Consider the following 20,294-nt stretch of genomic DNA (forward strand, 5'->3'; position numbering starts at 1 on the left):
TCTAGATTTGAATAGCCTTGTCCAGAATATTGCAGATATCTTGTCAATAACGATGGTATCACAAGTCAGTACTGCTATGGTTTAACTGTAGTCGAGGGGGCTGATCACGTGGCTGCTGTGTCTCCCGAGGGATTCTGGGGCGAGAATGCTGGGTGGCTGGAACCAGGTTGGGGGAGCTCCGGCCGGCCTAAGCTGAGCTGAGCTGAGGTGGTATTACTTAATCCGAGGCCATACTCTTTTGGGGAGCTGGCTGGAATATTTTCTTCGCCGGTCCGATATCTTCCCCTTGAGCTTGATTTCCCTTTCCTCTCCACACCAGCAGCCATTGCACCATCTTTAATCATCTTGTAAGCTTGAATTTCTGTAAGTGCACCTCCATCCCCTGTTCTGCCCGATCCCAATTGGTCGTGAGTGCTGCTCAGCGGATGAGACTCGATGATGAGGCGCGCGCGTCTCTCCATGGAAGTGGATGGAAGAGGTCCGACAGCGGCGGTTGGGGGCTGCTGACCAGCTCGCCCTGTTAGCCTGGGTTGGCAGCCTGAGGCTCCACGAATGACCAAGCGGGAAGACTGCACAGCTGGTGGCTGTGGGTGGACGAAGCCTTCCAGTGTGCATCGAGCTGATCCTGATGCGGTATAGTGCGGACTGCCCCTCCAGCAACAATGTTCTCCCGAAGCCTGAGGTCAACAATAACCCCACCTTGCTCGTCCTTCGCTTCTCGTCCCCTCTTCTCCATCCCCGTTTGCAACTCCCCTTCTTTCCTCTCTCTTCGTTCTTTCCATCAAACATCCGCAGCCATGTCTGGAAACACCAAGGCCTTCTTCGAAGTCGAGTACGCCCCTGTGGGCTCCAGCGCCCGTAAGTCTTGATTTTGATTCTCGTCTTTTTTTTTCGATTTTTGCCTCTCCAGCTCCTGCTACTGCTGCTGTTGCCTGAAGAGAGAGAGGGAGAGGCAGAGGAGCAGCCTTTTCTTACCCCTCTTTGGGATTCGGTGACGGGGTGAGAGGAGGCTAGGACATGCTTCATCTCTCCCCTCTTTCTTTGAATAGAGTCTTCCAATGGCAAGGGAATCTCTGACTGACATGATCTTTTTCCTCCGACTCTCCAGCCAAGGTTGGCCGCATCAACTTCAACCTCTACGAGAAGGACGTCCCCAAGACTGCTCGCAACTTCCGTGAGCTCTGCACGCGTCCCAAGGGTGAGGGCTACAAGGGCTCTACCTTCCACCGTATCATCCCCCAGTTCATGCTCCAGGGTGGTGACTTCACCCGCCACAACGTAAGTGTCTCTCACTGGTTCTTCAATTGGCCCTGGTTGAGGAGCAACAAGCATCCCGACTAACTCATTCATCATCCAGGGTACTGGTGGTCGCTCCATCTACGGCGAGAAGTTTGCCGATGAGAACTTCATCTACAAGCACAACCGCCCCGGTCTCCTCTCCATGGCCAACGCTGGTCCCCACACGTAAGTTCTTTTGTTAAAACAGAGGGAGCAGCTCCCGCTAACTTCCAAATCAACAGCAACGGCTCCCAGTTCTTCATCACCACCGTTGTCACCTCTTGGCTCGATGGCAAGCACGTCGTCTTCGGCGAGGTTGCTGACGAGGCGTCCATGCAGGTCGTCAAGGAGCTCGAGGCCCTCGGCAGCGGCTCTGGTGCTGTCCGCTCCGCCGTCAAGCCCACGATCATCAACAGTGGTGAGTTGTAAGCAGTTTTTAGCCATTTAACGAGCCAAAAATATGTGATACGGAGGGGGAAAAAGAAGAATGAGTAAGGTGGACCAATAGGACTCTTTCTTTCTTTCTTTTTCTCTCTCATCTATTTGCTTCCCACTTTTCCTATCTGGTACGCTGTAATCTAGAGTGTCCATATTGAACTCTGCATATGTTCCCTTTGGTTGTCAATGCTCGTAGTTATAAGACCACGACTCGACTATTTGCTGCGCGCATAAAACATACTAGAATGCAGTCCCAATGCGAATCGTCATTGCAGTCACTGAGCAGGAGAAATCGAATTCTTGCGTTACGCCATGATGAAGTCAGTACCGCGGGTTGAGAGAGAAGGGCGAACCGACCTGGGCATTTCGGTCGAGTGGCAAACTTTCAACTTAGAGTAAGATCCGAGTTGACCCCGCTTGGGATAGCGGGGTAATTTTTTGACTTACTGAGTACGTACCCGGACGGAGGCGCCATTGCCGTCTGGTTCCGACAACTGGACACAGCGTGAACATGACATTTTGAGTGACCCTGCAACTGCAATTGCAACTGCAGGTGTATCTGCATGTGTGTCTGCAAGGCCGGCTGCTTTTTTTTTTTTTTTTTTTTTTTTTTTTGCGTTGTGGTGCGCATAACTCGCTTTCCAGAAGATTAGTGATTAGTATGTCCTGTACTATAGCATTTCAGTTGATGTGGTGTTAAGCGGTAGCTCTAGTGCTTTTCAGTCGTTGACTGGTAAGTAGAGGTGTTGGAAGTAGATCTATCTGTAGGGTGCGATGTCTGGAGGTAGAAGTCGTGAGTGTACTACGGTTTGGTTTAGTTTGTTGGTTAGTTGGTTCTGAATGGCTTTTAGATTGTATCGGATTCTATTTAGGGGGGTTTTTTTTGAGGGGGCAGAGGATGAATGGAGGTTGTAGGATTGGGTTGTGTATCGTTGGTTTGAGCACAATTGCTTGCACAAAGTACCTTAACTTAGTTACCTGCCTTGGTGGGATTCTATGCTATCTTTGACGGGTTTGGGCTCTGATTGTAGTGCAGTGGTGTAGTGTACTAGACAAACGGGTTATTCTGTTGTCTTTGATATCCTACTACTCTACTCTACTCTACTCTACTCTACGGTGTACATGGATTGACGGTAGTGGAGATCTATGCTGGGGCTGTAGTAGTAGTAGTAGTAGTGGTAGTAGTTGTGGCAGGCTATTTCCGGACCCTGCAATACTGAATCCTGAATCCAGCTCCTCCTCCGTTCCTGAACTGTACCTCCCTCTCCATGGTCCAGGATGGAAAACCCATCCTCATCTCTCTTAACCTCGTAGTGTTGAATGCGGGTAAGCTAATGTATTTGCATCGCAGACCGTCTCAACCCCGATCATCTCCAGTATACCGAGACCCACCCCGCAACAACTGATGCCCGGTATCTTCTAACCACAGCACTTCGTCACGGCCGTAGCATCGTTCCTGGGACAAAATATCAAGTCAGCCAAAGCCCCCCTTCCCCTTTCCCCCGCTTCCCCCTTCCAATCAAAGAACCCCGACACGGAACACCACAAGCAAAGAACGAGAGAATGATACTCCGAAGGAAGCAGAAAGAGAAAAAGCATACCCCACCCCATCCCCAGACCCCATCACCTCCCACGAAAACACCAACGCCCCCAAAAACGCCCCCACGATGATACAGATGATGATGTACCCGTTGAAGTACATCGCCAGCAACATGACGAAGTACGCCACGGCGAACTGCAGCATGTGCAGGGTTGCTCGGACGAGTTGCTCGGGTAGGGTTGGGCGGTAGGGTGGTGGTGGTGCTGCGCCCGCTGGAATAGTAGCTGCTGCCGCTGCTGCTGCTGTTCTTACTGTGGTAGCAGCAGCAGCATCCTTACACCGAGAAGTCGAAGCCGAAGCCGACGGCGGCGCTGTGTGCATCTCGCCCTCGGGGGAATCAAGATTCACCAGAAACTGATACCGCAGACGGGCCCGCCGGACGAGGAAAGCATCGTACTCTCGCGCGACGCGACGCAGGAACTCCAGGCACACCACTAGGCAGATGGTGCCGAGGCAGGTGCCGGCGAACATGCTTTTGGTGGTTATGTGCCAGGTTTTGGAGAGGAAGCCTGTTTTTGGTTCTTAGTGTTTTGGGGGGGGAGGGATGGGTTAGGGTTGGGTTGGATTGGGCTTGGGGAAGGCGTACATGCGTCGATGGTGGTCCAGTTCCAGAGCATCTGGGTAGCTTATTCTTAGTATTGATGGTGTTCGATATCGGCAGAGGAGAAAGGGGATTTGGGGGTCCTTACGGAGATCTGGCAGCTGGAGGAGCCCATGTCCATGTCCAAGTCCATGCTGGAGGATGCGGTGCTACTGCCCATGGCGGCGGTGGTGGTCGGCGACGTGGTCATGGTCATGGTCATTATCATGTCCATAGTTGTAGATGTGGATGTGGGCATATCCATATTGACGATGGATTGTCTGGGTACCAAGACGGAGAGGATGATCAGATCGTATGTCCTGGAGACAGCGGCGTTTCAAAGGTTGATATAGCCAGTTTGACCCAAACCACCCACGCAGCTCACCGCGAGCCCAACCCATTGTCTGATCCATCAACCATAGCAATAGAAACTCGATCATCCTGCGCAGATTCCAAGACTTTGGCAACACGATGCCCACTCGCTACCCCCCCTGGCCCGGCCAATGGGGAAGATGCACCGCGCGCAGAATTGAGCAGATTTATGCACTCCCCACCCCCGGGCCCTCTCAGACCACGACCGTCCACAACATCAAATGAAAGAATTTGCAATGCAGAAAGAACGCGTACTGGAGTCTCCAAGAAACACACCTAACACCGCCCATGGCATTCATTTCACGGGGTATATACACGAATATTTCGCCTGCCATGCTTTTTCATCGCAACACAACCAAATACAAAACAAAACAAACACAAAATCACCGGCGAGCCGACTTCTTGATCACCCCCTCCAGAATCTCCCGGATCTGCTTGCACCCGTCGATGCCCACCGCCAGCATGGTCTCCACATACGAGCAGTGCACCTTGGAGTCCATCGTCAACATCGACACCTTCATCTCGTCCTCGTCATCGTGGATCATCGCCGCCTCCCCGACCGGCACCGTCGTCGTCGTCCCCACCGTCAGGAACGGCAGCTCCTGCTCCTCCGGCAGGGACAGGTCCAGCAGGGGGTCCAGGAAGTCGTTGTTGGGGTCGCGGGGCGTGGACGCGCTGCCGCTCATGCCGGCCGTGCAGGCGCACAGAAGCCCCGGCATGGGGATCCCCGCGTCCACCAGGGCCAGCGTGCAGGCGTTGACGGCCGCCGCCAGCAGGGAGCCGTCCGCCGACAGCACCGAGACGTGGATGCTGATCGTGCTGTGCGGGTAGAGGTAGGTGTGCAGGTGCGACTGGAAGGCGGAGCGTAGGATGGTCCCGATGCGCGAGGATTGTCTATACACAGATAGAAGAAAACGAGTTAGCAACGCTGATATGTTGTATAAATATATCCTCCGTAGGGACTCCTTACTTGTCACTTCCTCCCGCCCTGCGTTTCCGATCCACCCCCGCGAACCCGGCGACGTTCACATCCACCTCGACGACCGCCCCGGAGGAGCCCGCTGAGCCGCCGGAGGCATCCCCACGACGGCCCTCGGCTGGCCCGTGGACCGAGCAGATGATCGCCGTGTTGCCCATGGCGAGGTATGACGAGCCCGAACTGGCGGGGTTGGTGGAAATCTGGGCCTGAAGGAGCCGCAGCTCGTTCCAGCGTCGGCCATCCAGGCGTAATTTGGTGAGCGGGTATGTGGTAGACGTGTCGAGAGGCATTTTGGTTGTGTGTGTGTGTGTGTGTATGCTCAATGGCGTCGTCTATTTCTGTGTGGGTTGCGACGGCGGGGAGAGAGAGATGGGAAGAGCGACTTGCGAAAGTCCGATTTTGCTCCCCGCACCAACGTGTAATTCGACTTTTGTGGCTGCGACGGAGGGGCACAGTTGAGATTGGGAAATCGGCGTAATAACCGTGCAAGGATGAAGTTCCTTCCAAGAGTAGGTCTCGAGAGTGATATCTGAGGGCGCGCGTAGGGCAGTGAAGGGTGAAATTGGCGATGGGATTGAGGTTGCAGAGGTTGACTTTTCGGCGCCGAATTATTCGAGTGTGATCAGCTCGTTGCCCAATCGGGAAGCCGGCCAACCCAATGACCGTCCAGTGACTGCCATCCTCCGCCGTCTCGCGTCTCCGCACTGCGGCTTCTCCAACTACCAGGCCGCCCTTCTTTCAACCTGCATTTTCATGTCGGTAATAACTCATTTATCTGGCAGTCGGCCTCAACATGGGCTCAGGATGGGAGCCAGGGGACTCGGATGCCACTACAATCGGCACAGATGACGATGACCTTGACACCCCACGTCCCTCTGCCCGCCTTGCTCTCGCTCGTATGTCTCGCATTTTGTTCGGGATAATTAACCTGGCGTCTCTCTCACCTTGTGAATGCAGGTCAAACCTCGATCGCAGGCGACAGAACACCTCGTCCCTCGACGAGCACCCGCACACCGATCAAGCAGCGGTCCTCGCCTCCTGAAACTAAAACCCCCGTCGCCGTCGTGGACCTCGCCGGCGACAGTGACAGCGACAATGCATCATCCTCGTTCAACGAGGGCGCGGCCGCCTACGAGGAGTTCAAGAACCGGAAGTCCCTCAAACGCAAGCGGCAGTCCACGAGCGCGCGGAAAAGCAACGTCAACAAGCCTCTGAAACTCGGACCTCCCACCACCAGCTCCTTCGTTGGCCGACTTCCGAAATCGAATGCAAAGGCCAAGCCGCGGCGGCCGCTGAGAGAGTATGGCGCAGAGTATTCCTCCGAGGATGAGTTGATGGAATACACCCTCCCCGACTACTTGCAGAGGCGTCGAGTGCAGTTCGACCGCCGGATGGAACATCTCAAGGCGTCGGGGTTGAAGTTGCCTCCCAGCTACGACCAGGTCGAATTCTCAGACGACGAGCGGCTTGAATTCCTGCAGGAGAAGCCGGCCTTTGAGCATCTGAGGCCGTGTAATCACTACAAGGATATCACGCTGCCTTACTCCCTGGGACTGATCCCCGCCCCAATCGCGCAGTGGCTGCGTCAATATCAAGTAGACGGCGCGGCCTTCCTACATGAGTTGTTCGTATACCAGAAGGGCGGAATCCTCGGGGACGATATGGGCTTAGGGAAGACCGTGCAGGTGATCGCCTTCCTTACGGCTGCCTACGGGAAGACGGGGGATGAAAGAGATGCGAAGCGCATGAGAAAGATGCGCCGCAGTGGACAAGACTGCTGGTATCCGCGGACGCTGATCGTCTGTCCGGGGACCTTGATCAAGAATTGGATCTCGGAGCTGGCCCGCTGGGGCTGGTGGTCGGTCGATACCTACCACGGTGACAGCAAGGAGCTCGCGCTCCAAGCCGCAAGGTCCGGACGAATTGAGATCCTGATCACCACCTACAGCACCTACCTGCACAACAAAGATGCCGTCAACATGGTGGACTGGGATTGCGTCATTGCGGACGAGTGCCATATCATCAAGGAGCGCAAGTCGGAAACGACCAAAGCGATGAATATGATCAACGCGCTCTGTCGGATCGGCCTCACGGGCACCGCAATCCAGAACAAATACGAGGAGCTTTGGACGCTGCTGAACTGGTGCAATCCGGGCAAACTGGGCCCGGTGACCGTCTGGAAGAAGACGATCTCTGAGCCTCTCAAGCTCGGGCAGTCGCACGATGCCACTGTGTACGAGCTCCGTAAGGCCCGTACGACGGCCAAGAAGCTTGTCGAGAATCTCCTGCCGCAGTTCTTCCTCCGGCGCATGAAGACTCTGATCGCCGACCAATTGCCCAAGAAAGTCGACCGGGTCGTCTTCTGCCCGCTTACCGAGACGCAGGCCGCGGCCTACGAGAACATCCTGGAGAGCGAGATCGTCACATACATCAAGACATCGACCGATCCCTGTGACTGCGGCTCCGGGAGGAAATCTGGCTGGTGCTGCCACCAGCTCCTGCCCTCTGGGGCGAAATGGCAAAGCTACGTGTTCCCGGCCATCGCCGTGCTCCAAAAGCTCAGCAACCACCTCGCCATCCTCATCCCCCAGGGTGGCGATCCCGCGGAGAAACAGGAGAAGGACAAGGAGATGCTCGAGCTGGCGGTGCCGGAGCAGTGGGAGAAGCTGTACCGCTCGCGGGACTCGATCGTCAACTTCGCCAACCCGGAGTTCTGCGGCAAGTGGAAGGTGCTGCGGCAGCTGCTGAAATGGTGGCACGCCAACGGCGACAAGGTGCTGGTGTTCAGCCACAGCGTGCGGCTCCTCAAGATGCTGCAGATGCTCTTCCACTACACCAGCTACAACGTCAGCTACCTGGACGGGTCGATGAGTTACGAGGACCGCACGAAGGTGGTGGACGAGTTCAACTCGGACCCGCGGCAGTTCGTCTTCCTGATCTCGACACGCTCCGGCGGCGTGGGGCTCAACATCACCTCGGCCAACAAGGTGGTGATCGTCGACCCCAACTGGAACCCTTCGCACGACCTGCAGGCGCAGGACCGCGCCTACCGCATCGGCCAGTCGCGCGACGTCGAGGTCTTCCGCCTCATCTCCGTCGGCACCATCGAGGAGATCGTCTACGCCCGCCAGATCTACAAGCAGCAGCAGGCCAACATCGGCTATAACGCCAGCTCGGAGCGCCGCTACTTCAAAGGCGTGCAGGAGAACAAGGACAAGAAGGGCGAGATCTTCGGGATGGACAACCTCTTCGCCTACCGCACCGACAACATCGTCCTCCGCGAGATCGTCAACAAGACCAACGTCGCCGAAAGCCGCGCCGGCGTCCAAGTCATGGACATTGACCTGACCGCGATGGCGAAGGAGGAGGATGACCCGGACCATCCCCTCAATAACACACCCCAGCCCGCCCACGAAGACACCACCACCGACGCCGTCATGAACAACCTCGCCGCCATGATCCGCGGCGAGACCGCCCCGTCATCAACCCGCCCCGCCCACCCAGCCCAAAACCCCCCGCCCCGCCACGACCCAATCCAAGCCATCCTCGCCAACGCCGGCGTCGAATACACCCACCTCAACAACGAAGTCATCGGCTCCTCCAAGGTCGAGGAACGCCTCAGCCGCCGCGCCCAGCTCACCGCCGACGACCACCGCGCCCTCGACAAGCGGGTCTTCGCTGCCGCATCTCGCAACTCGCAATCCCAGTCCCAACCGCAATCGCAATCGCAGCTCCTACTGTCTTCGCAGCCATCCGGTCAACAGCAGCCTTACGTTAAGTATAAATTCCACCCACCGCGGGGGGTCATGAAGCGCCAGTTCTGTAGTATGGCGCGGCGGTTCGGGTTCGCGAATGCGACCGAGTTCGCTTTGGTGGTGGAGGGCATGACGCAGGCGGAGCGGCGGGCGTGTTTAGAGCGGTGGTATGCTGAGCGGAGGGAGGAGAATTTTACTGAGATGAAGGCCGAGGTGAAGGCCGAGGGTGGTGGTGGTGGTGGTGGTGGTGAAGGAGATGGGAGAGGAGGTTGAACAGGTTTGGGATTCTTACACTAGCTGGCATCTGGGTGGGGGTTTTCTTCTGTCCATTTTTAAATTACCCCTTGGTTTGGTATTGGTAGGTAATTGGGGACAACTCTTTCCAGGCTTCGATTTATCTATCGGGTTGGAATGCATTGTCGGTCAGGATATGCAATATCTACAAGCAACAATCAAACAAACGATACCCCTTTCTTTCAGGCAGACACATACTACATGAGTTACGGTTTTGCAAATTGAAATATTATATTATCATTCAGTGGGCTGAAGTCTATGATGAAGGCTGAAGAAAATAACAATAATAAGGAAAAATGGTCGCTGCTCACCCCTCCCCCACCCCATCAGCCTTCCTCCCAATGTGTACGAAACATGGACATGTATCCACATAAGAGTGGCTGGCCTATGTTCTGTTCCCTTTTCCCTTTCCCCTTCTCTTGTTGAAACTTTTTCTTTGAAAACGCATGTTCCGTACTATGAAATCAATCGGGTATCCAGTATAGTATGACGCCGAAACGGTAGTGAGCTCGTCCTGCAAGCCGGTGTTGAACCATAATTATAGGCTGTTGTGCAGGTCTTTTTTTTTGGAAGGTATGTCCACAACACCCGACTTGCCCTACCCGTTCCCTTCCTATGTCCAGTCGCTGTGCGACCATCCCTTGCTCGAGTTGCGGGTGGGAAGTTCTTAAGGGACTTAACGACGAAGTCGATCGCTCAATTCTCCTTCGCATCCACGTAAGCGTCGATATCGTTGGTGCGCGAATCCTTGCGCTCAACTGCTTCCACGACTTCGGGCTTGGGCTGGTCCGGAACTGGCGCCGCCCCGTTAGCCACATCGTCAGTGGGGACGGGTTCGTGCGACTTGTGCGGGGGGATCTGATATTCGGAAGAGTCCGTCTGGCCGTCCAGGATGGGTGCGATAGCGAGAATCTGCTTGGCCGCAAGCTCAGGGTTATGCGCGTCACTACTCCATTATTAGTCTCGATTCCAACCACGATCGACGTGCGCAAAGCCCGGCAACTTACACATGCGCATTGATGATCCAGTCCAAGTCTTCCTCGCCCTCGTCCGGGCCGTTGGGCCCACCCTGCACCCGGCGGAAGAGTCGGGGGTGCCATTCGACACCTTCGTCGACCCGCTTGGCCGCCTCCTCCCGTTGACGGTCCTCGATCTTGGTCTTCTCATCCGTGGCCGCCTCGTGGTTCCGGGCGATAATGGCCTTGACAGTGCTGTGCCATAACCGCTGGGACTCGCGCTCGCCTTGCTGCTCAAGAGGCCGGGTCAAGGGGGGAGTGTGCTTGGCGTGGGTTGCATCAAAGAGAAGCTCCTTCTTATGGGTCTGTTTCGGTTACAATGACAGCTCAAGGTGGGAAAGGGGCTGGTCTCAACTTACATGCACGTCCTTGATGTACATTTCACCGTTCCAGAGTCCGGTCAGCTCGTAGTAGACCTCACCAGTCTTCTCGTTCTTGATCGTTCCACCAATAGCGTTGTAGTTGCCTGAGAAGTAGCCCTTGGTCTTGAACTCGATGTCGGCGACAAGGTTGTTCTCAGGGCAGCGCACGTAGCTGTGGTCACCAAGCTCATACTTCATTTTTCCGAACAGGATACCGCGAGCGTACATGTTGGGTTGCGTCAGGATGCTGGGAACATGTCAGAAAAGCTCCAGCCACTCCCGAGCTTTCGAGGACCACCTACTATCGTTCGCCCTTCTCCTTATCTTGGCCGCGGTTCAAGAAGCGCAGGATCGCAATACCCTCCATCATGCTGGCGGCCGAGTTACCGAGGAACTTGCTGCGCGGCTTCAGGGTGCCGTCAATGCGGATGTTGTGTTCGGGGGCCATGAAGAAGTAGCTCGACTTGGGCGGGTGGTGCGAGGTCTGTTCAGAGATATAGTATCCGCGGGTTCCGTCGGGGTAGTCCCAATAGCAGGTGTAGGTCTCGCCCAGGATCGGGTTCAGCGGCTTCTTCACACCGCTGCGGAAGGGGGTCAACGGGGTCCGGAAGCGTTGGAAACAAATGGGACGAAGAGTGGGAGGACATACGGTGGTTTGATGTGCCATCCGCTCAAGTAGAACTTGACCACGGAGACGAAACGTTCGAGGGGGTCATCGATATCGGGCATAGGCAGCAGGGTCTCGGGGTGTGCCATGAAACTGATCGGAGGATCAATGGAGTCAGCGACCGCAATTTCGTCACAGATATTGTCTCCACCTACTTTGTAATGCGCTCCAGCATGGATCGGGGTTCGAGGATGAAGGTAGGCAGGACGACCCGACTAAGATCTGCTCCCGGTCGGAGCTGCGAGATAATGTGGGAGAGGACTAACAGGGCCGGTCAGCAACAGCAAAGCCATAATTGTCGCGAGAGATTATAGATGTAAACCAAATTCTAGGCCTATGGATTCCACCTTTGCATGCCTACAACTTCTTTTCAGAGGTGGGGAGAGGGGCTGATCCATACGTACCGTTGCCCTGATCGGGCTCGACAATCTCATCGTCCCCGCTCACATTTTCAGGCTTCGGCTCCTCATGGGAAGACCTGCTACCTGAATGGAAGAAAGAGCCCCAGTCAGCCGACATATTGGAGGGTGCGTAGAAGCAGTTCAATAGGGGAAGAAGTGGTGTTGGGGCTGAGAGGAAAGCAGGAGAGAGTAAAGGAGGAGAAGGGAAAGAGTGTGAGAGTAGGAGGGGAGGAGGAGAAAATATGACGTGGGGAGGAGGTAGAGAGAAGGAGGGGATCTCAACCTCCGGGTCAAAGCCACGGCAGCAACAATCACATTCAACCACGACTACTGATACTCACTGGTAGGACTAGCCACCGACGAACGACGTCGGATATGGGGAATGGTTATGGTCATGACTATCCGTGGATTTTGGAGAAGGCTGTGAATTTGCAAGTTGACCTCTCTTCCTTGTCCAACAGCGAAGCTATAATTGAGGATGACAAGCCAAGAGTGAAAGAATAGAGATAGAAGGGGAAAGGGGAGAAAAAAATAATAAATATTCAGAACAGCAGATTCTCCTGCTGCAGGCTCAGGCAGTGAAGAACTGCCACTGATTGTGTTCCGTTAGACCCTTTTTCTTCCCTTCTCGTTTTCGTATGTCTCGTCCCTTTTCGTATCTAGTTCGAGCAAAAAGGTGAAATTAATTTCAATCAAATCAATGGTGACAGCGCTAGGGTGCTGGGTGCTCTGCGCCACAAGCCACGATCAGGTCAGAAGAGGCGGTCTCAAGACGTTCGTCTGAAAAATTCTGGTGAACCAGAGAGACACCGGTGAAGAGTCTACTGTATTTATATGAAATCCGTCTTCACGAGGGAAGAGGGGCGATCTTTCGGTGTATGTGTATCGGATGACGTTGATCGTCTGCCTTGCCTTGTCTCAAGGCTACAATTTATACTCTTTGGTGGTCTTTTTTCGCCTCCAGATGAACGAGGTCCTACTATTGCGGTCGTGTTGATATCCCGGGTCTGGAGGGGAAATGGGATAACGAACGTTTCTCTAGATCTAGTGGCCATTCGAAGGCTTGGGATTTTCTGCACACTTCCGGGATTGCTGTTGCTGCTGCTGCTGCTGCTGCTGCTTTGGCTTTGGCTGCTTGCTTGCTGCACCTGGTAAACAAGAGGGGCGACCGGCTTGGCGGGGTGGGGGTGACTGGGAATGACAGCCCAAAGATGTTTCAAGTTTCGACCTCATTGCAGGAGGAGTCATGGACTTGTGTTCCATTGACGTCTATAGTCGACCGTTTTATAGCCTTGGTCCGGAGGGCCCGGGGTCGATCGCTGCTTAGCCGTGAGGGTATCTCAAACCTGAGCCACACTCGTCAACCCCGAGGCAGCATGGCCTCATCGTTCCCCTCACCTTCCCGTGATCATCTCCCCAGAGGCTCCTTCGGGATGGTGCAGCATGACGTGAAAAGCACCGGTCCAGATGACCAGCGAAGGGTTCTGGGATCAGTCGTCCGTCTTCTGACTGGGTCTTTTTGCATCCCTTGCTGTGGGCGATATTCTATACACCTGTTTTAACAGAGGCAAAAAGCCGACTGCATGGGAGTTTCACGAGCATGAAGGCGACAGATAGTATAGCATCATTGCTTGTAGTTATTGTAGTACGAGTACGGAGACAATGAGTATCTGAATGAAATGATCAACAACCGCCGCGACGGGGAAGCTGTCCCAAAGCGGGCTAGCAGCACCGGGCGTGCTGAGTCAGCTTGGATGAGCACAAAAGCGGCCTCGTCGCAAGCTTCCCGCTGGACGCAAACTTCCTTCCATTCGCAATTCTTCAGGGCTGCGGCCCGGGACTATTTTTCAGCAGCTGCAACTGTAGATTTTCTGCGTAAATGAGCCACAAATAATGAGAGGCCACCTTGAGGTATGTATTCAACATATCGCAGTTGTGTTTTTCTCCCTCCCATTGCACCTCTTTCTGCAGCAGCATGATGAGTTTATCTTTATTGGAGCTGTCCGAGCCAATTATGCGGACAAATCTTTTATACGCATTTTTTACCTGATTCTGCTTGTTACTTTTCTACTTGTCATTATCACAACTTGTCGGATGGATTATTCTGACTGTGAGTAGACATTACAGGGCCCTAGTGAAAACATCTTTCAACCTCCTTGATTTGGACCGACAGAGAACAACGACCAGACCACAACAACAGCAGATCTCCTGAAGAAACTCAACGCGTAAAAACAGAAAAAACCCACGTGGACCCACTTCACCAGATAGGCTAGCCTCATAAGATACACTGCATCTTCCTACCTACCTTTATCTTCCTACTCTTATTCACTACCTACCTTCTTATCCACTACCTACCTACCCTGCCCATCATGGCCTACGACCCGCGACTAGTATCCTCAACAAGCACCAGTGCAGGCACTGCGTCCACCACCACTACAACAACCTCCGCACCACCCCCACCCCCACCGCCCCATGAGCACCAAGCACAACCACAGCCACAACCCCAAGAACAACAAGAACCAATCCACCAAGAACCAATGCGCGTCACCACGCGCTCAGCCTCCAACAACACAACCACCACAACCGACAATGCCGCCGCGCCCGAAACCCCCAGCACCAGCACCACCACCACCACCTCCTCCTCCAGCGAGACAGACAGCTACAAACTCCGCTTCTGCACCGTCTGCGCCTCGAACCAGAACCGCTCAATGGAAGCGCACCTGCGGCTCTCCACCGCGACCCCGTCGCCCTTCCCCGTGATCTCCTTCGGCACGGGCTCGCTCGTCCGCCTGCCCGGCCCGACGGTCACGCAGCCGAACATCTACCACTTCAACACGACGAGCTACAGCCAGATGTACGAGGAGCTGATGGCCAAGGACGAGCGGCTGTACCGGTACAACGGCCTCCTCAACATGCTGGACCGGAACCGCAACCTGAAATGGGGGCCGGAGCGGTTCCAGGACTGGGTGCCGGGGCTGCCGCGCGTGGACCACGTCGCCAAGGGGGACAAGGGCGCGCGGGGCACCGAGGGCGGCGTCGTCGACGTCATCATCACCTGCGAGGAGCGCTGCTGGGACGCCGTCGTCGACGACCTCATGGCCAAGGGCAGCCCGCTCAACCGGCCCGTGCATGTGTTCAACGTCGACATCAAGGATAACCATGAGGAGGCGCTGGTCGGCGGCAAGGCGATTCTGGAGCTGGCCCACCGCTTGAATGAGGCGGCTAGGCTGGAGCGGCGGGCTGCTGCCGTCGCGGAGGCTGGGGCTGGCGCTGGGGCAGAGGCCGCGGCCGCGGCGGAGGCGGACTGGGAGAATGGGCAGGGCGAGGCGAGGAGGAATTTCGATGAGCGCGTGCCGGAGATCCTGGCCGCGTGGCAGGAGAAATGGCCGCATTTGCCGGCCTTGTGGACTCTGGCGTGGTTGTAGGAGTTTTCGGAGACGAAGAGGAGGGGGTGATAGAGCTTCGTTGCTTGGCGTCGTGATATCATATCATAATACCTATCCATTGAGCCTTTCCTGCCGTGACTCATGGCTTGACTTTACTGTAGTTTTGTAGTTCTTGAGACTAGTGGGATCGCAAAGTCGGGGAGTGCTTGTCTTTGTGGCTACAGCAGGGGCCCGGTACATGCAGCGCTTGGTCGGCATTTCATAGCCAAGTACTCCGTACAGTACGGTACAATCACTTCCCTCTAGCCCAGCTACGACTTAGTCTGACCACAACAACCATGGCCTTCAGAATGACAACATACTCTAAGTAGGAACCTTTCTTTCCCCATGGACCAAATAAATGCTCTAAATTGACTTTCATGTCATGTCTCCAAACGCCAACTAGTTATCATACAAGACCCAACGACAACAACAATAACAGGATATCACAACCTATCTGTATCTGCAAAAAAACTGCACATGCTGTATATTGCACTGCCCGCCTCCCATCAATGAAACCCCAGAGACGCCGCTATCACTCATCCCATGAAGCGAAACCCCAACCGTTAACACCGGAAAACAAATGAAAATCAATGCAGCTAACAACCCTAGCACGGAAGAACAAAACCCACTGACTTAGAGGAAGGTCGCACCTAGAAGGTACTACTGATATAGCTCCCCCCGTTGGCCGGCGGCGCGTTCCAGCTCCCTCCGCCGACTGGCCTTGCCCAGGCTGCCTCCGCCGGCGCGGTCCTCGCGCTCCTCCTCCATCATCGCCGTTTCCTCCTCGATCTCCTTCTCCGTGTCCTCGCGCAGACCCAGGATGTCCGGGGGGATGAAGCTCATCTGCACGCTGGGGGCGCCCTCGATGTAGCGGAGCTGCTCGCGGATGGACTGCAGCAGGCCAGCCAGGTAGGGGCGGGGGTTCTTGTTCTCGAGCTTGCGCATCTCGGAGAGCGGGGGGAACAGGGAGAAGTCCGGGCCGAAGTGGTTGCGGAAGGTGACGGTCTCGGGGATGTTGGGGTCGATGACGTCCTGGGCGTCGAGCAGGATCGAGGTCTCGTGGGCCCAGGCGCGGGAGACGTTGCGCGGCGTGTAGCCGCCGCCGCCGACGACCAGCAGCGGCAGGTTGAAGGTCTTGACGAAGGCGACGCACGCGCCGTGCGCCGAGACGTTGAGGTTGAAGCAGCCCAGCCGGTCGCAGCCCAGCGAGTCGGCGCCGCACTGCAGCACGATGGCGCCGGGCCGGTAGACGTCCACGCACGAGCCGATCACGTCGCGGAAGAGCTGGATGTACGACTCGTCGTCGATCCCGTCGTGGAGGGGCACGTTGACCGAGTGGTGGGCGCCCGGGTTCAGCGGGTGCGTCGGCCCGTTGCTGTCAAGCGCGCCCGTGCCGGGGAAGAAGTTGTCCTTGTCGTATTTGTGGAAGGAGACGGTCAGCACCCGGTCCGTGGACCAGAAGGCCTGCTCGACGCCGTCGCCGTGGTGCACGTCGATGTCGATGTACATGACACGCGGGTGGAGGCGGAGGAGCTGCAGGATCCCCAGGACGATGTCGTTCACGTAGCAGAAGCCGCTGGCTTCGGACTTTTTGGCGTGATGGAGGCCACCCGACCAGTTGATCGCGATCTCCGACTGGTTGTTGCACAGTTTGCGGGCTGCGTCGATGGTGCCGCCAGCGTAGAGCGAGCAGTAGTTGTATAGGCCGTCAAAGATCGGGCAGTCGTCCCCAAAGTTGAAGCGCGCAATGTTCTCGCTCTGTTCCGAGTTCTCCATATCTCCCGGGTTCACTTGGCGGAGAAAGTCGAGATAGTCGGACGTGTGGAACTCCTCCATCTCCTCGTATGTGGCCCGGCGCGCCAGGTATAGGTCCATCGCATGGTGCATGCCATAGGCCATCACCAGCTGTTTCGTGAGCGTGAGCCGCCAGGGTTTCATCGGATGCGATTGTCCGAAATGATGCAGTTCGACCGCGGGATTTGCATGCCACGAGACGCGGTAGCCTTGAGGGCGGGCGACGCCATTTTGTTGGCGTTCGTGGGTGACTTTGCGATCAACGGAGAGCGTGGGAGCGGAGGTCGGAGGGGCGTATTCCTGCACAATGGCGGAGCGGGCCATGGAGATGGTTGTCGAGGAAGTATCAGAGAAATGGAGATGAGAGGTGGAGGTGGATCGATTCAAAGAGACCGATGGATTGGTTTCAGATCATTCTTGCGCCCAAGGGAAAGCAGAGGCGAATGAATTGCATGCAGCGAAGAAGAGGGAAAGAGAGAGAAGTGGAGCGGAGCGGAGTTGGGGTTGAATCGCGGCAGAAAAAGCCCGCAATCACCTGCCAACTGGACAGTCCCGACTCCCAGTATTAATGCTGCTTGATTGAAAGCCTTCAACTTTCCTGTCCGAGCCGAAACCGATGCATCGGTAAGCATCGGCAAGCATCGGCAAGCAGCTTGCAAGACTTCAAACAATCATCATCCATTCGTAGCTTTATGTGCCAATGCTCGGTTCGATCGCCTCTGCCGAGAGCGCCCGTGGCATTGTGTTTCTCAAATCCGAAACTATGCCGAAGGATTACCTAACGTCCGCCGATGTCGGTTGAGCAGCCATGACATTTTTCTAGAAGCCTACTTCTGCCTTGAAGAATTATGGGTCCGAAAGAACGGTCGGGGCTCGAGACGAGTAATGGGCGAGGCGACTTTTGGGATTCGGGCAATGGATTAACGCCCTATAAAGCCAGCTCTCTCGCCCTCAAGACCCGAGTCTGAGTGGCGACGTCATTGACTTTTTTTTCTCCCTGAAACACTGCTCTACCTATTCGTGTATACAGCCACCAACATCATCATGCCTATGGTAACAGCAGCTACAAGCCTGCGGCAGGCTCTCGCGGACCCTGAGGCATTCGTCGTCGCTCCCGGAGTGTATGACGGTTTCTCCGCTCGCATTGCTCTCGGAGCAGGCTTCAATGCCCTCTACATGGTGAGTGGCAACGCAAGCCCAGCCACAATCAAATCTGCTAACAAGCTCTCATAGACGGGTGCCGGTACGGCTGCCTCCGTCCACGGCCATGCGGATCTGGGTATTTGCACCCTCAACGACATGCGCGCTCATGCGGAAATGATCTCCAATCTTTGCCCCACCACGCCCGTCATTGCCGATGCAGACACCGGATATGGCGGCCCGATCATGGTTGCTCGCACGACCGAACAATACTCGCGCTCTGGAGTTGCCGCCTTTCACATCGAGGACCAGGTTCAGACGAAACGCTGCGGCCATCTCGGAGGCAAGATTCTCGTGGATCAAGACACCTATGTGACGCGAATTCGCGCCGCCGTGCAGGCTCGTCAGCGGATCGGTAGCGACATCGTGGTGATCGCGCGAACGGATGCCCTGCAGGTGCGCGGCTACGAGGAAAGTGTGGCACGACTGCGGGCGGCGCGCGACGCTGGGGCAGATGTAGGGTTCCTCGAGGGCATCACATCTAAGGAAATGGCTCGACAGGTGGTGCAGGACCTGGCGGGGTGGCCACTGCTTTTGAACATGGTTGAGCATGGAGCGACACCGGACATCACGGCGCAGGAAGCCAAGGAGATGGGATTCCGGATTATCATCTTTCCTTTCGCAGCCATTGGTCCAGCTTATAAAGCCATGCAGGAGGCGATGGAAAAGCTCAAGAGGGATGGCATCCCAGGATTGAGCAAGGACATGACCCCACAGATGCTGTTCCGTGTTTGCGGGCTCGACGAGAGTATGAAGGTGGACGCCGAGGCGGGCGGCGCTGCTTTCGAAGGAGGGGTTGAGCTGCAGAAGTAGATCGTCGCCTTCAAGCTATGTCTGTCATGATTACTGTATTCTAGAGATCTGTTAACAACGTCAATGTAAATATTGTATAAATTTATGGAACGAAATGACTGTTGCTGTGAAATGCTGTGCCTTGATTGGGAAGGCCAAAACACTACCTTAGTCAATTAGACTCACTGTAAGTCAAACAACCTTGGAGTTCGTCCGGCAACCCGCCGGCAGTGCTTGGAGTCTCTTTCCGGACACCAAGTCACCTGACACGGGATGGAGGGGGAAGATCGCACAAGAGCTGACGAGTCGCTCTCCTTGACAGGAATAGCATCATCTCAAACCAGGCAGGCAACACTCTAAATTTGGGGGCTCCCAACTCCAGAAAAAAAAGGAGTGTTCGGCAGCATGCTATTCATGATATGGTCTAGTGTTAGACTTAGGGGGGAGGTAACTTGGCAGATTTCCCAATCCTGTCATTCTCAAGTGACCGAAAAAAGGCTCGCGGTTCCGAGAGTTGTTCCATAGTTGAGTAACTCTGGTTCCGTCTCATCCAGTCCGCAACCACCCAAGGGAACGTTGTTTATTTACTGGCCTCAGTACTCTGCAGTAGACTCTCGGCAAGCACGGGCTCGAGAATCAAGTGATCCAGACCAACGTCGGTCACACAGGACGGTGGATAAACTGAGTTTTCGACCATTGAAATTGGTGTCTCTATTCTCTCACGGGCCAACCTTTGGTGGGTGGCGATTGACATTACTGTGGGCTTGGTTATGGTCAGTGGGCGCGACCAAGTCAATTCAATTCCAATGGCCTGTTTCGTACTGGTAAGACACGGTGAAATAACACTCAGCCTATGTTGTTGTAGTCGCTGCTCGCCGTGAGGTTGTTCCTGCAGCCGCCATCCGACCGCGGAATTCGTTTCAGGTGTTTTTCGATTTGGGGGCTATTCAGGGTCCTTATGGCGCCGGCTGGCTTGCGTGATGGCATCCAGGGACGGAGGGGCAACAGACCCTGGAGTCCCTGAAGGGCCCTGAGGGTATTCGTGTCCAGCGTGTAGGCAGTCACAATACCGACCATTCCGTAACAAAGGCAGTCCACACTGTAGGCATCTCCGCAACACGACGGGGCAACACGACCGCAGCGCACCGACTCTCGACTTGCTTGGGGAGAGTACGGAATACGGAGTAGTCGGATATTGAATGGGCCAGAATAGATGGCAATGAGATTGTTCAGTCCGTGTGGGCAGTGTACGTGTCCAATTGATACGCCACTCACCCTATTCATCCTGTATCATGGGCAACCACAAGTCCGGCTTAGACAGTGTCTCTATCGGTCTCC

At 55.4% G+C, this 20,294-nt stretch overlaps 9 protein-coding genes across 9 annotated transcripts; 5 read left to right on the forward strand and 4 right to left on the reverse strand.

Moving 5' to 3' along the window:
* Window positions 1–290: 290 nt before the first annotated feature.
* cyp4 (peptidyl-prolyl cis-trans isomerase) lies at window positions 291–1,901 on the forward strand. Its single transcript, XM_025591779.1, has 5 exons — window positions 291–363; window positions 640–858; window positions 1,109–1,278; window positions 1,358–1,464; window positions 1,521–1,901. Exons 2-5 carry the CDS (start codon window positions 663–665, stop codon window positions 1,705–1,707), a joined length of 660 nt encoding a protein of 219 aa, XP_025440509.1. The 5' UTR covers window positions 291–363; window positions 640–662; the 3' UTR covers window positions 1,708–1,901.
* Window positions 1,902–3,135: 1,234 nt separating this feature from the next.
* Window positions 3,136–4,050, reverse strand: BO95DRAFT_367237 (high-affinity Cu transporter CTR3; the record flags this gene model as incomplete). Its single annotated transcript, XM_025582781.1, has 4 exons — window positions 3,136–3,172; window positions 3,318–3,825; window positions 3,903–3,933; window positions 4,006–4,050. The coding sequence occupies 4 exons, from the start codon at window positions 4,048–4,050 to the stop codon at window positions 3,136–3,138; spliced, it is 621 nt and encodes a 206-aa protein (XP_025440510.1).
* Window positions 4,051–4,532: 482 nt separating this feature from the next.
* Window positions 4,533–5,815, reverse strand: BO95DRAFT_417329 (exosome non-catalytic core subunit SKI6). Its single transcript, XM_025584411.1, has 2 exons — window positions 5,239–5,815; window positions 4,533–5,162 (listed from the first exon to the last, which is right to left on the reverse strand). Exons 1-2 carry the CDS (start codon window positions 5,535–5,537, stop codon window positions 4,652–4,654), a joined length of 810 nt encoding a protein of 269 aa, XP_025440511.1. The 5' UTR covers window positions 5,538–5,815; the 3' UTR covers window positions 4,533–4,651.
* Window positions 5,816–6,021: 206 nt separating this feature from the next.
* BO95DRAFT_483523 (putative DNA excision repair protein (Rad26L)) lies at window positions 6,022–9,508 on the forward strand. The gene is made up of 2 exons (XM_025590296.1): window positions 6,022–6,159; window positions 6,205–9,508. The coding sequence occupies exons 1-2, from the start codon at window positions 6,072–6,074 to the stop codon at window positions 9,273–9,275; spliced, it is 3,159 nt and encodes a 1,052-aa protein (XP_025440512.1). The 5' UTR covers window positions 6,022–6,071; the 3' UTR covers window positions 9,276–9,508.
* A 484-nt stretch (window positions 9,509–9,992) lies between these two features.
* BO95DRAFT_433423 (OSBP family protein) lies at window positions 9,993–11,860 on the reverse strand (the record flags this gene model as incomplete). Its single annotated transcript, XM_025585093.1, has 7 exons — window positions 9,993–10,242; window positions 10,304–10,617; window positions 10,672–10,921; window positions 10,977–11,255; window positions 11,324–11,434; window positions 11,497–11,602; window positions 11,746–11,860. 7 exons carry the CDS (start codon window positions 11,858–11,860, stop codon window positions 9,993–9,995), a joined length of 1,425 nt encoding a protein of 474 aa, XP_025440513.1.
* A 1,689-nt stretch (window positions 11,861–13,549) lies between these two features.
* Window positions 13,550–13,986, forward strand: BO95DRAFT_188862 (uncharacterized protein). The gene has a single exon (XM_025580929.1). It carries the CDS (start codon window positions 13,636–13,638, stop codon window positions 13,858–13,860), a length of 225 nt encoding a protein of 74 aa, XP_025440514.1. The 5' UTR covers window positions 13,550–13,635; the 3' UTR covers window positions 13,861–13,986.
* Window positions 13,987–14,279: 293 nt separating this feature from the next.
* ssuA (RNA polymerase II subunit A C-terminal domain phosphatase) lies at window positions 14,280–15,167 on the forward strand (the record flags this gene model as incomplete). Its single annotated transcript, XM_025582780.1, has 2 exons — window positions 14,280–14,990; window positions 15,042–15,167. The coding sequence occupies 2 exons, from the start codon at window positions 14,280–14,282 to the stop codon at window positions 15,165–15,167; spliced, it is 837 nt and encodes a 278-aa protein (XP_025440515.1).
* A 625-nt stretch (window positions 15,168–15,792) lies between these two features.
* Window positions 15,793–17,775, reverse strand: hosA (histone deacetylase HOS2). The gene has a single exon (XM_025580931.1). It carries the CDS (start codon window positions 17,286–17,288, stop codon window positions 15,831–15,833), a length of 1,458 nt encoding a protein of 485 aa, XP_025440516.1. The 5' UTR covers window positions 17,289–17,775; the 3' UTR covers window positions 15,793–15,830.
* Window positions 17,649–19,390, forward strand: BO95DRAFT_188867 (isocitrate lyase/PEP mutase family protein). Its single transcript, XM_025580930.1, has 2 exons — window positions 17,649–18,143; window positions 18,198–19,390. Exons 1-2 carry the CDS (start codon window positions 18,009–18,011, stop codon window positions 18,975–18,977), a joined length of 915 nt encoding a protein of 304 aa, XP_025440517.1. The 5' UTR covers window positions 17,649–18,008; the 3' UTR covers window positions 18,978–19,390.
* The last annotated feature ends 904 nt before the right edge of the window (window positions 19,391–20,294 follow it).

Source organism: Aspergillus brunneoviolaceus (assembly GCF_003184695.1).
Source record: "Aspergillus brunneoviolaceus CBS 621.78 unplaced genomic scaffold BO95scaffold_48, whole genome shotgun sequence".
Taxonomy (NCBI): Eukaryota; Fungi; Ascomycota; class Eurotiomycetes; order Eurotiales; family Aspergillaceae; genus Aspergillus; species Aspergillus brunneoviolaceus.

Coding starts and splice junctions, on each gene's coding strand:
- BO95DRAFT_417329 (XM_025584411.1), bottom strand. CDS start 5,537: ATGCCTCTCGACACGTCTACCACATACCCGCTCACCAAATTACGCCTG. Junction 5,163..5,238: donor AGGGCGGGAGGAAGTGACAA/GTAAGGAGTCCC, acceptor ATCTGTGTATAG/ACAATCCTCGCGCATCGGGA.
- hosA (XM_025580931.1), bottom strand. CDS start 17,288: ATGGCCCGCTCCGCCATTGTGCAGGAATACGCCCCTCCGACCTCCGCT.
- BO95DRAFT_188867 (XM_025580930.1), top strand. CDS start 18,009: ATGCCTATGGTAACAGCAGCTACAAGCCTGCGGCAGGCTCTCGCGGAC. Junction 18,144..18,197: donor GCTTCAATGCCCTCTACATG/GTGAGTGGCAAC, acceptor AAGCTCTCATAG/ACGGGTGCCGGTACGGCTGC.
- BO95DRAFT_483523 (XM_025590296.1), top strand. CDS start 6,072: ATGCCACTACAATCGGCACAGATGACGATGACCTTGACACCCCACGTC. Junction 6,160..6,204: donor GCTCGTATGTCTCGCATTTT/GTTCGGGATAAT, acceptor TTGTGAATGCAG/GTCAAACCTCGATCGCAGGC.
- BO95DRAFT_188862 (XM_025580929.1), top strand. CDS start 13,636: ATGAGAGGCCACCTTGAGGTATGTATTCAACATATCGCAGTTGTGTTT.
- cyp4 (XM_025591779.1), top strand. CDS start 663: ATGTTCTCCCGAAGCCTGAGGTCAACAATAACCCCACCTTGCTCGTCC. Junction 859..1,108: donor CCCTGTGGGCTCCAGCGCCC/GTAAGTCTTGAT, acceptor CCGACTCTCCAG/CCAAGGTTGGCCGCATCAAC. Junction 1,279..1,357: donor GTGACTTCACCCGCCACAAC/GTAAGTGTCTCT, acceptor TTCATCATCCAG/GGTACTGGTGGTCGCTCCAT.